The sequence below is a fragment of the Mytilus californianus genome, unplaced genomic scaffold (genome assembly GCF_021869535.1).
Source record: "Mytilus californianus isolate M0D057914Y unplaced genomic scaffold, xbMytCali1.0.p SCAF_8, whole genome shotgun sequence".
Taxonomy (NCBI): Eukaryota; Metazoa; Mollusca; class Bivalvia; order Mytilida; family Mytilidae; genus Mytilus; species Mytilus californianus.
This window is the reverse complement of record NW_026262734.1, coordinates 12,463,603-12,477,611: the sequence shown is the minus strand read 5'-3', so window position 1 is coordinate 12,477,611 and position 14,009 is coordinate 12,463,603. Positions and strand designations below refer to the sequence as shown.

General features: G+C 32.8%; 1 protein-coding gene across 7 annotated transcripts in view; it reads right to left on the bottom strand.

The window, feature by feature from the left end:
• LOC127712076 (kinase suppressor of Ras 1-like) overlaps positions 1 to 14,009 on the bottom strand; it is a 70,951-nt gene that overhangs the window by 46,039 nt on the left and 10,903 nt on the right. For 2 of the 7 annotated variants that reach the window (XM_052218275.1, XM_052218274.1), the window contains exons 3-8: positions 13,340 to 13,484; positions 9,645 to 9,882; positions 8,820 to 9,002; positions 7,661 to 7,681; positions 6,680 to 6,727; positions 320 to 480 (exon numbers count right to left, since the gene is read on the bottom strand). In XM_052218275.1, the coding sequence (XP_052074235.1) occupies positions 320 to 480; positions 6,680 to 6,727; positions 7,661 to 7,681; positions 8,820 to 9,002; positions 9,645 to 9,882; positions 13,340 to 13,484 (796 nt within the window). The remainder of the gene's footprint in view (positions 1 to 319; positions 481 to 6,679; positions 6,728 to 7,660; positions 7,682 to 8,819; positions 9,003 to 9,644; positions 9,883 to 13,339; positions 13,485 to 14,009) is intronic. The other 5 variants (XM_052218279.1, XM_052218277.1, XM_052218276.1 and 2 more) reach the window with 5 other exon arrangements.

Here is a 14,009-nt window from a genome sequence, read left to right as displayed (position 1 = left end):
AAGGTATGGGGAAAATTTGGATTCAGAATATTTTATTTTTTTTTGGTCATCTGCTTGACCACAATATTTTTTTTTATCAAATTGGGGATCAGAATATTTTTTTAGGATAAAACAATACCCCCCCTTGAAGTTAAATGATCGTTCCCTTACATGTTCTGCATTTTTCCTGAGTAATATTCATCTCATACTCTTTGCTATTTTTACTGTACTTCAGACAATCAAATAATCTACGTGAAATCATATTTGTCCTGCAGTCTGAAGGACTTATATTACCTAGGTCATCACAACAAAATTCTACTTTGTTTAATGTCATACTCACTGTGATCATCAATGTATATAGGAGAATGTATGGGAGAGGGGAGAATCGGTGAGGCATGTCCAGAAGGACCACGACTACCACCTGCTTCTGATCCGTCAGAAGGTCGTCGGAATAATATTTCATTATTGTTAGGAAGATACAAGTTTGGTTTCTTTTTATACCTGAAAATATACAAAAGAGCTCATTAATATGATCGTTATATATATAACTTGTAATAAAAAGAAGAAATCATTTTATTTCAAAATATATTATTATCTCCCATGAAGCCTAGGCTTACATATAATAGAAGAAATTCAAGAATTATGACTTTCTGGTTCATGTTCACTTTCCTAACAAAAATATACTTGAAGGTTTAAATCTAAATTCTGCCAATCATATAATCTGAGATCAGCAGAATCTATTTTCAAACATGGTATTTTAAAATTACTTGATTTTTTTCTTCTTACTTTTAAAATGTGTGCTGCATTCACATGATGTAAATAATTATACACATGATACCTGTTATAAAGATGTATGTCATAAAAAACTATCATTTAAGATGTTGCAAAGAATAAAGGTATTTGTCATAGGCTCCAGTTAATTGTCTGACTTGTTCAAATAAAATATGTCTAACAAAGCTAAATCTTCTTCGCTGACTGCAGTTGTCATTCTAGCAAAGCCGTTCATAAAGCTGTCAAATTTACCAAAATTTTAATATGACACTTTAACAACTTCTACTAACTATTCAGGAGGGCCATATTCGAATGTATCATATTCCGTGCAATATTATTTTGTATCAATTCCCATTCTGATGTTACCGATACTCATTTATCTGTATCAAACTTATACCAGAATCATGAATACCTAATGATAAATTTGCTAAATAAGTTACTTTGAAAATCTGAAGTGTTAAAAAGTCAAATTCTGTAGATTAATTATTATTCCCCACTATTCTTTTGTGGATTTCATAGGAACTGAGTATCAGTGAACCGATCGCGAGTATCAGTGAACAGGGTCTCAGTGTACAGGGTATCAGTGAACAGAGGATCAGTGAACAGGGTCTCAGTGTACAGGGTATCAGTGACCAGGGTATCAATGAACAGGGTATCAGTGACCAGGATATCAGTGAACAGGGTCTCAGTGTACAGGGTATCAGTGAACTGAGTATCAGTGACCAGGTTATCAGTGTACAGGGTATCAGTTAACCGAGTATCAGTGAACAGGGTCTCAGTGGATAGAGTATCAGTGAATAGGGTCTCAGTGTACAGGGTATCAGTTAACCGAGTATCAGTGTACAGGGTATCAGTTAACAGGGTATCAGTGACCAGGATATCAGTGAACAGGGTCTCAGTGTACAGGGTCTCAGTGAACATGGTCTCTGCTAACAGGGTATCAGTGAACAGGATCTCAGCTAACAGGTCTCAGTGAGCAGGGTCGCAGCTAACAGGGTCTCAGTGAACAGGGTCCCGGCTAACAGGGTATCAGTGAACAGGGTCTCAGTGAACAGGGTATCAGTTTACAGGTTCTCAGTGATCAGGGTCTCAGTGAACAGGGTCTCAGCTAACAGGGTATCAGTGAAAAGGGTCTCAATGAACAGGGTCTCAGTGAACAGGGTATCAGTTAATATGGTACCAGTGAACAGGATCTCAGTGAACAAGGTCTCAGTGAACAGGGTATCAGTTAATATGGTACCAGTAAATAGGGTCTCAGTGAACAGGGTATCAGTTAATATGGTGTAAGTGAACATAGTATCAGTTAACAGGGTCTCAGCTAACAGGGTCTCAGTGAACAAGGTCTCAGTGAAGAGGGTCTCAGTAAACAGGGTCTCAGTGAACAGGGTCTCAGTTAATAGGGTATCAGTTAATCACAAATGTAAGCATATGGTAAGTGTTCAACAAAAATACAAAAATGTCTAAATGCTTTAATGCAAAAATTGTCATAACTACAAAAATAAGTTTCCTTAAAAAATTCGTGTCTGTCCAAATAATTGATTACAATGGAAAAGTAACTCTACATGTACAGTATATGGCTGCCATTTTTTAAAAACTTTTTCTAGGTATTGGTAAATATATTTATTATAATTTCATTACATGTCCAATGTATATACACTATATGTAAATATATGTTAAATAGTACTTCTAAAATAAAATTATATTTATGATAAGGAAACTACAGACTAATACAGGGGAAAATAAAGGTAACAATAAATCCCAATTATAACCTGTAATTCAATTCATTAAACCATTATTATCCTTAGCCCAGTATGTTATATATATATATACCAACATCCAGACAGAATGAACAAACAAGAAAAGTAGACAGAGATGTAACAAACAAGAAAAGTGGACAGAGATGAATCAAACAAGGAAAGTAGACAGAAATGTATCAAACAAAAAAAAGTAGACAGAGATGTATCAAACAAGGAAAGTAGACAATAGATGTATCAAACAAGGAAAGTAGACAGAGAGGTATCAAACAAGACAAGTAGACAGAGAGGTATCAAACAAGTAAAGTAGACAGAGATGTATCAAACAAGAAAAGTAGACAGAGATGTATCATACAAGGAAAGTAGAAAGAGATGTATCAAACAAGAAAAGTAGACAGAGATGTATCATACAAGGAAAGTAGACAGAGATGTATCAAACAAGACAAGTAGACAGAGAGGTATCAAACAAGTAAAGTAGACTTGCTGTTTGGTGTGAGCCAATGCTCCATGTTGAAGGCCGTACCTTGACTTATAATGGTTTACTTTTATAAATTGTAACTTGGATGGAGAGTTGTCTCATTGGCACTCATACCACATCTTCCTATATCTATAGACAGAAATGTATCAAACAAGAAAAGTAGACAGAGATGTATCATACAAGAAAAGTAGACAGAGATGTATCAAACAAAGAAACTAGACAGAGATGTATCAAACAAGGAAAGTAGACAGAAATGTATCAAACTAGAGAAGTAGACAGAGAGGTATCAAACAAGACAAGTAGACTGAGAGGTATCAAACAAGAAAAGTAGACAGAGATGTAACAAACAAGAAAACTAGAGAGATGTATCAAACAAGTAAAGTAGACTGAGATGTAGCATACAAGAAAGGTAGACAGAGATGTATCAAACAAGAAAAGTAGACAGAGATGTATTATACAAGAAAAGTAGACAGAGATGTATCAAACAAGAAAAGAAGACAGAGATGTATCAAACCAGGAAAGTAGACAGAAATGTATCAAACAAGAAAAGTAGACAGAAATGTATCAAACAAGAAAGAAGACAGAAATGTATCAAACAAGAAAAGTGGACAGAGATGTATCATACAAGAAAAGTAGACAGAAATGTATCAAACCAGGAAAGTAGAAAGAGATGTATCATACAAGAAATGTGGACAGAGATGTATCACACAAGTAAAGTAGACAGAGAGGTATCAAACAAGAAAAGTAGACAGAGATGTATCAAACAAGTAAAGTAGACAGAGAGGTATCAAACAAGAAAAGTAGACAGAGATGTAACAAACAAGAAAACTAGACAGAGATGTATCAAACAAGTAAAGTAGACTGAGATGTATCATACAAGAAAAGTAGACAGAGATGTATCAAACAAGGAAAGTAGACAAAGATGTATCATAAAAGGAAAGAAGACAGAAATGTATCAAACAAGTAAAGTAGATAGAGATGTATCAAACAAAGAAAGTAGACAGAGACAAATCAAACAAAGAAAGTAGACAGAGACAAATCAAACAAGAAAAGTAGACTGAGACAAATCAAATAAGAAAAGTAGACTGAGATGTATCAAACAAGTAAAGAAGACAGAGATGTATCAAACAAGAAAAGTCAACAGAGATGTAACAAACAAGAAGAGTAGACAGAGATGTATCAAACAAGTAAAGTAGACAGAGACAAATCAAACATGAAAAGTAGACAGAGACAAATCAAACAAGTAAAGTAGACAGAAATGTATCAAACAAGTAAAGTAGACAGAGATGTATCAAACAAGAAAAGTAGACTGAGATGTATCAAACAAGTAAAGTAGACATAGATGTATCAAACAAGAAAGTAGACAGAGATGTATCAAACAAGAAAAGGTGTATAATAACTAGCAAAGTATCACAAGAACATAAAACAATGTTGTAAAAGAATGGTTTTGATCCTGAACAAAGTAGCTGTGAAAAAAAAACAACATGAGATTACACATTACAGATGTTATTAACTAATTTTTAAATCCTGAAACATCAACTGTTAGCTCAGAATGTTGACTACGTTAAATTATTTGTTATCTTGGTTATAACAGCTCTGCCATGACAAGTAAAACTATTGTTTAGAAAATAGAAATAAATACAGAGCAAATGGAAATCTCAATTGTAGATTGAAAAAAAATATATAGAATACAATATTTCTATGTATGCATTCTATGCTTTGATAGCTTGTAAGCAGGAAACTCCCAAACAGAGTAAAACAAGAAGATGTCAGAGTAAGCAGAAACTCTCAATCAGAGTAAAACCAGAAGATGTCAGAGTCAACAGAAAACTCTCAAACAGAGTAAAACCAGAAGATGTCAGAGTCAACAGAAAACTCTCAATCAGATTAAAACAAGAAGATGTCAGAGTAAACAGGAACTCTCAATCAGAGTAGAACCAGAAGATGTCAGAGTAAGCAGAAAACTCTCAATCAGAGTAAAACAAGAAGATGTCAGAGTCAACAGAAACTTTTAATCAGAGTAAAACAAGAAGATGTCAGAGTAAGCAGAAACTCTCAATCAGAGTAAAACCAGAAAATTTCAGAGTAAACAGAAAACTCTCAATCAGAGTAATACCAGAAGATGTTGGAGTAAACAGGAACTCTCAATCAGAGTAAAACCAGAAGATGTTGGAGAAAACAGGAACTCTCAATCAGAGTAAAACAAGAAGATGTCAGAGTCAGCAGAAAACTCTCAAACAGAGTAAAACCAGAAAATGTCAGAGTCAGCAGAAACTCTCAATCAGAGCAAAACAAGAATTTCTCAATCAGAGCAAAATAAGAAGACTTTAGAAGAAGCAGAAATCTCTCAATCAGAGCAAAACAAGAGGACTGCAGAAGGAGCAGAAAACTCTCAATCAGAGCAAAACAAGAAGACTTCAGAAGGAGCAGAAAACTCTCAATCAGAGCAAAACAAGAAGACTTCAGTCAGCAGAAAACTCACTATCAGAGCAAAAAAATAGGACTTCAGAGTCAGTAGAATGTTTCAATTAGAACAATACAAGAGGACTTTCGTCAGTAGAAATGTCTCAATTAGAGCAAAACAAGAAGACTTCAGAGTCAATAGAAATGTCTCAATCAGAGCAAAACAAGAAGATATCAGAGTCAGTAGAAATGTCTCAATCAGAGCAAAACAAGAAGACTTCAGAGTCAGTAGAAATCTCTCAATCAGAGCAAAACAAGAAGCCTTAGAAGACAGCCGAAAAATCTCAATCAGAGCAAAACAAGAAGACTTCAGGGTAGGCAGAAAACTCTCTTTTAGAGCAAAACAAGAAGACTTCATTGTCAGTAGAAATCTCTCAATCAGAGCAAAACAAGAAGCCTTAGAAGACAGCTGAAAACTCAATCAGAGCAAAACAAGAAGACTTCAGAGTCAGCAGAAAAATCTCAATGAGAGCGAAACATGAAGACTTCAGAGTCAGCAGAAATCTCTCAATGAGAGCAAAACATGAAGACTTCAGAGTGAGCAGAAAACTCCCAATGAGAGTAAAACAAGATGACTTCTGAGTGAGCAGAAAACTCTCAATCAGAGCAAAACAAGATGACTTCTTAGTGAGCAGAAAACTCTCAATCAGAGTAAAACAAGATGACTTCTGAGTGAGCAGAAAACTCTCAATCAGAGTAAAACAAGATGACTTCTGAGTGAGCAGAAAACTCTCAATCAGAGCAAAACAAGATGACTTCTAAGTGAGCAGAAAACTCTCAATCAGAGTAAAACAAGATGACTTCTGAGTGAGCAGAAAACTCTCAATCAGAGCAAAACAAGATGACTTCTGAGTGAGCAGAAAACTCTCAATCAGAGTAAAACAAGATGACTTCTGAGTGAGAAGAAAACTCTCAATCAGAGCAAAACAAGATGACTTCTGAGTTAGCAGAAAATAAATAGTATGTCAAACAACACAAGCAGATTCAGTCATAAGTATTATGTGTTAACATTAATGGTATGGAACTTATATATTTTACCTTATACCGTTGGAGATTAAAATTCCTATAAATATTTTCTAGGATAATAACACACCAGTTGTTTGACTATTTTATACTTTATGCAGCAGTTTTACTCAAGCCTATAAGCAACTGTTTATAAAAGATTTTCAAAAATTCAAGCATTAAAAAGCGGTTTGATAGAAGGCCAATAAAGTTTCATCATCAGGCCCCTCACCTACTATCAATATCTTCTTCTTTAATGGTGATTATCTGCTTGTGTAACCTTGTCAGAAAAAAAATAATATGTTTGGCAGTTTTGTTTACAGATTAATGGTGATGGTGAAGGATATAATTTAAAATGTGGTTAGAATAGTAAAAATAGATTGGAATCTTGATTAAATTCAAGGAAAACAATCACAGGTAGATTTGCTCCCTTAACTATTATTAACACCATGGAAATAAAAAAACTATATAGTCTCTAATTCTCCTTACTTCTAACATCACATTCTCACTATAATGAAGCAACATCAGTCTCCTAAATAAATGAAATATAACTAAACCATTGAGTTATATTTGTGTAAATATTACAAAATTCATATTCAACATTTGTTTAATGTATCATATGTATAAATTGCACCTACAGTTATCATTGAAAAATAATTGTAATGATTTGAAAAAGCTCTATAACCCATACATTTTATTTAAAAATAGCATGTAAGAAACTTTTTTTTGGCAAAATATTAAAATGTTCTATCATGTTTAATTTAGACTCCCTATCTATTTTAAGGCCACCAAGTTTACTTATATGAAATTTGAAAACAACAAACTAACCCAATTATCACATGCCTATTTTTTACTTTCAGAGACAAACTGCAAAATGTATGTGTGATTTTACTTTTTAATTGAGACCACACTTTTTTCTCTCTATGAAATGTAGCTTTCATATGATATATTGTACCTTTGTGTTGATACAGGTGTCCTCTATGACACACACAAGGTAATATTTTATACAGAACACTGCAAAATGTAGTTATATTTCATATAAAGTGTATTTAGTATAAAACAAAGGTATAAGACAATCTTTGAATGTGTTCAGATTCCAACCAAAGAATGTGTTAAACTTATAGAAGAGATGTAGATATCAGAGTATTAATATCACACTTTGTCACTGTGTTAATTTCACACCAGCACCTGGTCACACCAGAGAGTGTTTTACCTGTGTTTCCCACCATTTACACTGCAATTCACACCAAACAAAAAGTAGTAATACAATATTAATTTTAAAACCTGTACTATGAAATTACATTTCTTAAGGCTAATTTTTATCCTGATTACTAAGTTTGATTGAAATGGTCAACTAAAGCTATTCATTTCATCTAAGTGACATCACATGACACAGGAGTTCACAGATTTCCAAACACCAGCTTTAAAAGACATTAGATCACTTACATAATCAAAGATTTACAGACATTTTCTCTAGGTGAAACACAAATTGGGTCAGATATTTTCAAATTTACCACTGTTTACTTTGGTGTTAAGATCTTGTGTGATTTCAACATGTTTACTTTATTATTTGTGCCATTTTCGATTGATCTTAGCAACAAAACAAACAGCGGTAAATTTGAAAGTATCTGACTCGATTTGCATTTCACCCGACGAAAATGTCTGTGATAACTGAAACCCGTTATTACTGACATTTTTTCTTTGTACAATAACGGACATGTGTTATTTTGTCACAATTCATGACAGGAGGAGATAACTCTGACAGAATTCCCACAATAACAGTATGCCTGTTATTTTCTGTAATAACTTGTTAAAGTTAGCCCTTGACTGATAAAGGAAAAGATTTTTCTTTTAACTACAATACAAGTGTAAACCAAATCAAAATAGCAATTTTGAATTCTTTAATTCTTTAATTCTGTGGATTCATTTGAAATTCGTGGGATACCAATTTTCGTGGATTTCTTGAACAACAAATTTAAATACTCAACAAGGAACAAATTTTTTATAAGCTTGTATGCAGATTTTGGCAAAACTACAAAATCAAATACCCACAAAAGTGCAATATAATCCCTCAATCCATGAATATTGGTAACCATGAAAATAAATGAATCAACAGTATTTCAAACCATACAAGTATTTGTACTGTTAAAAATACTATCATAAGAAAATTTATTCAAATTTTAGTCCAGTATTCCTTTCTGGTATTGAAAACCTTTAACCTGTGAATTTGTCCTTGACCACTAAAGCAACCTTAAGCATAATAAACTGGCTACACTGCAGAAAATTTACTTTGCCTGCATGTGAGATTCTTCTATAGTGTGTTTTTTTAAGAAAGTTAATAATAAAATTATAAATGATCTTAAAATACATACGCTTTTATGCCGTCAATATCTGTAACTTTATTGGCTAGCTGTGACTCATGAGATTTACTCTTCTTGATTGGTTGATATTCAGGTATCAGATGATTTTTCTTGTTTGGCGGAGGAGTACTAGGGTATCGTGAATTATTGGCAGCTTTTGGTCTAACTAAAGGAGGAGTTGGTGGCGGAGTTCGCCTGTAAATATAAAATGAATAATTATCAAATACCGGAAAATACAGTTGCTATGTATATTTGGCTTTGTTTAAAGTGCTTTATTACATGAACTAATATTTTATGAGACTTGGTGTCCATATTTACCTTATCAAATCATTATCCTTTTACCGCTGAGATTAGAATTTAGTTTCAGACATCTAAAAACACTGCTCAATGTTACCCCTGACAATATACAGCTATGAAGATATTAGTTGAACATCACATTATCCTATCTCTATGACTATGTAAAATACAGACGATGGTCTCTGCTATATATATAGCTTCAAATACAAAATACATAAGTTTGTGTGATCTCATAGTTTTCTGATGGGATACATACTAAATGGTTAGCTACAGGTGACAATGTGGTCATTTTAAATAAAATAAAAACTTACCTTATTCTATAGATCTCCATCTACATGTATAGTGAGATGACCGCGGTCATTTCAAATCAACAATCTTACCTTATTCTGTCTCTATCTATATAAGGTACAGGTGACTTACCTTATTCTGTCTCTATCTGTATAAGGTATAGGTGACTTACCTTATTCTGTCTCTATCTATATAAGATACTGGTGACTTACCTTGTTCTGTCTCTATCTATATAAGGTACAGGTGACTTACCTTATTCTGTCTCTATCTATATAAGGTACAGGTGATGATGGGGTGCTTTGTGATGGTGTTGGCAATGATAATGGTTGGGATGCCTCTGACGGTAGTGACGACACAGACTGACGGCCACTGGCTGTTGAATATTTTGGAGAACTACTACTAAATGGACTACTGGAAGCAGATTTATAATTGGACCAACTGAGGTCCTCTCCATTGCTGATGTTTCGACTATCTCCATGCAGCTGCTTATCTGTAACACAAAACTTTATACTTCAAACAGTTATTTATACAATTCGTAAGGGTTCCGCGGAACCCAGTGTCTCGCCTACTTTTGCTGTTAATCGCAGGCTCAACAAAAATGAGGAAAAAAATTGATAAAAATATTCCTCTCTATACTGTCTTTTGATTGTAAGTAGCTTCTGTCCAAGTTTGGTAAAAATCCAGGATAGTTTATGAAAGTTGTTAAAATTTTAAAAACTTTAACCACAGAGTGAATGTAATGTTAACTGGCAGAAAAACTAAGTCCATTTATAAGTAAAATACGGGAAAAAATGGAATTTTTTTTTTACAAAATTTACTTCTGGATACTATCTTATGATCATAAACAAGCTTCTTTCCAAGTTTGGTACAAATCCAGAATAGTTTAAGAAAGTTGTTAAAATTTTAAAAACTTTAACCACAGAGTGAATGTAATGTTTCCTGGCAGAAAAACTAAGTCCATTTATAAGTAAAATACGGAAAAAATGGAATTTTTTTTTACAAAATTTACCTTTGAATATTATCTTATGATCATAAACAAGCTTCTGTCCTAGTTTGGTAGAAATCCAGGATAGTTTAAGAAAGTTATTAAAATTTCAAAAACTTTAACCACAGAGTGAATATTTGTGGCCGCCGCTGCCGACTGGCGGAATGTAGGATCGCTATGTCTCGCTTTTTCGACAAAAGTCGAAGGCTCGACAAAAATATATCTTCAGGTCTATTCTATCCACATCATACATGTCAAAACATTTTATGAAAGGATAGACTTAAATGACAGGAATCCAGTTTGTTGCAGAGTAAAGTTTAATTATTACAATATTACTGTTTTGTGAATCGATTACTGAAGTAATTGATCAATAGGATGTCAGGTAGATGCAATACATGATACACTGTTGGTGATTTTTAAATCATTTTTTAATACTAATATGCAAGAAGATGTTTTGACTGCCAAATGCAACAGTTCCTGTAAAAATAATTGATTAGATAACACTTAACCATCCATAACATTTTATAAACTATCTAAAAAGGGTCTACATTTAAGAAATAATTCATGGGGCTTGAATCTATTGTGATTTTACCACGAGCGATATTGAGGGGTAAAATATCAGCATAAAGGGCCAACCCATGGTAAAATCAATATAAATTCAAGCCCCCATGAATTATTTCTATTCCAATAGAACAAAGACACCAATTCTTTTGTTTCGAAACGCTCAAGGTGGAGGGAAATGTTTGCTGTTCCTGTAATTGAACACTATTAATATTGACGGAAAATACGAAAAAACTGAATAAGTAACATGCTTAAATGATTTACAATAACACACTTACAGGTTTAGATGAAGTTGATTGATTATATTACTTTTCTTCTTTAAGAAAATGTGCTTTCAACAAATTCTTATTATTGTTTGTTTATGTTTTCATGTTTTGTCGACTTTCAGTTTCAAATTCATGCATTTTCCCGTAGAATGCTTATATTCTTACGTCATCGTTCAATGACGTCATTTACACCGTCTGACCTCGGGTAAGTCATTCATAAAAAGCAAACAACATGGGAGTAAGATTGAAACAGCCCAAACAATCCATGACTTTGACAATCAGCTGACATATCAATATATTCATAGTTTACCACGGGTGTGTACTCAAAGCATTTGAAGAGCGACATATTAGAATCTTGTTTAAAGTTTTACAACTTGATCATGTGTTGATATACATTGGGTGGGTGGTGTCAACTTTAAGTAGCTTAAGGATGTACTTAGTCAGGTTTAGGAATTTTTTCAGATGTTTGGACTCCTTGGTTATATTCCTACTATACAGAGTAAAATATTTTGCCCCATAACCTTGATAACATCCATTTTTCTTTTCATATAAGACTTCAATAGCTCATAAAAGGTCATTTACCAATACTTCAGCAGATTCTAGATTTTTTTCTTTCGATTTGAGACCCAAATATTACAAATGCTAAATATAATGTAAAAGTCTGAGTCAGCCTTTTCCTGGCATTTTAAAAAAAATTAAATATCTTGAAAAGGAGCTCCATAATCTATCAATATTTTTAGCTTATTTTGTCCCTTAACTAATGCTCTTCTAACTTAAATTATAGTATCAATTTTTAATTCTAGATTTTTTTTAATTTCACATAAGTACATCCTTAAGTAACACAACATAAATATAAATTCAGTTTGTCTGTGGGTAAGTTTTCAGATAAATTCAAAATCAAACATTCAATTTGCAGGTTAAAATAGACAAACTATTTGAGTGTGTAGTAATTGCATAACAGTCTGTGCCAATGCCGTCGATCCAAACATTTGGTCAGACTAAACCTACAACACTATCTGACCGAACGTCAGACAGAAGCCAAAAGAGTTTGGCACAGATTCGCATTAACTTAAGTTTCTGTAAGCTTAACCATGAAATTGGATTCCTTATTAGCTATTATAAATATAGAACCAAATCAAACAGGTCTTTAGTCAAATTTTCGTTATCTGTTCCAACTTTTTAATTGGTTAATGCAATTGCTCCTCTTTAAACGTCCACTTAACATGTCTAACAAAGGGAATATTAATATCAAGGCCAATTTAATAAACATGCAGCTTAACTATGTTGATTTTGTACACCCTCTAATATCCTTTAAGAAATTGACAAGAGGATTACATGTATAACATAGACTCAGATACTGTACATAGAAGCAAGATTTACAGATCAGTGACATTTCCAGTAAATCATAAAAACAATTAGTTTTAATATGGAGCATTCTCCAAGTAATATAATCAAGTAGTGTTACATGTACTTAAATGAACTTAATAACCTTGATTTAATAAAACTATATAAACCAGGATATGTATCTTAATAACTGTTAAGTACTTATTATACTCAGCATTCTTTTGTACATCATGAACAATGTGTTTGTAAAATTTCCACAATAAAATCACCGTTTGAGTTTCATTATGCAATACAGTTTTCATGGGGGTTTTTTTTAATTAAAAAAAATGCCTTATAAATAATTTTTTAGTACTTTCCAAATGTTTTTTGCAAAATGTCGTCAGATATACATACAACTACATGTACATCCTAACAGGGAATAACTTATTCTCTATGTTCATGATGTAACATTAATCTATTAACAGTATGTGTTATGACCAAACTTATGTTAAGATGTTGCTTTGTATTTTTTGTCTTAATCAATATTTTCTCACACTGAAATCTTAACACAATCACTCTTGAAAATATGGTTTGTCAGACAAAATGGCAAATTAAGAGCTCACTGCTTGAAGGAATGACCATATCAGTTTCAATAATATTTAGAATTTCATTGTTAAAATCATGCAAAACAAAGGCCATTCCTGTAAAAATGTCTCTTTAATGAACAAATAGTGCAGTAAAATTGAAACCATGTGAATCATGTTTTTAATTCCAGTTTTTACAAGTACTCCAAGTCTTCTAAATGTTTTTACCTGTCCAATTTTTCAGATTTTGCAGTGCATTATTCAGCTTGTGGAAATCATCTTCTTTAGCTTCATATCTTTTGAGTAGATTTTTCAGTTCTTCCACAGTCATGTCCAGTAAAGCATTCAAAGACAGTCCTCTCTTCACAATATCCTATAAATAAAGGTTATTATTAATGAAAAGGTCATAACCAGTATGTACCCTGATAGTAATGTCCAGTAAAGCAACCAAAGACAGTCCTCTCTTCACAATATCCTATAAATAAAGGTTATTATTAATGAAAAGGTCATAACCAGTATGTACCCTGATAGTAATGTCCAGTAAAGCAACCAAAGACAGTCCTCTCTTCACAATATCCTATAAATAAAGGTTATTATTAATGAAAAGGTCATAACCAGTATGTACCCTGATAGTAATGTCCAGTAAAGCATTCAAAGCCAGTCCTCTCGTCACAATATCCTATAAATAAGGGTCAATATTAATGAATAGGTTAAGATATAGGTCACAACCATTATGTACCCTGTAAAATGTTATTTCATGTTACAGACATGTATGACAGTGTACTTAAATTTTATATTATATTATAAAACGTCCTATTTCTTGATTCAGTGTACTATACAAAATGTTATTTTTTTGGGGATGTGTTCTAGATAAGGTGTTTCAGGTCTTACTTAACTT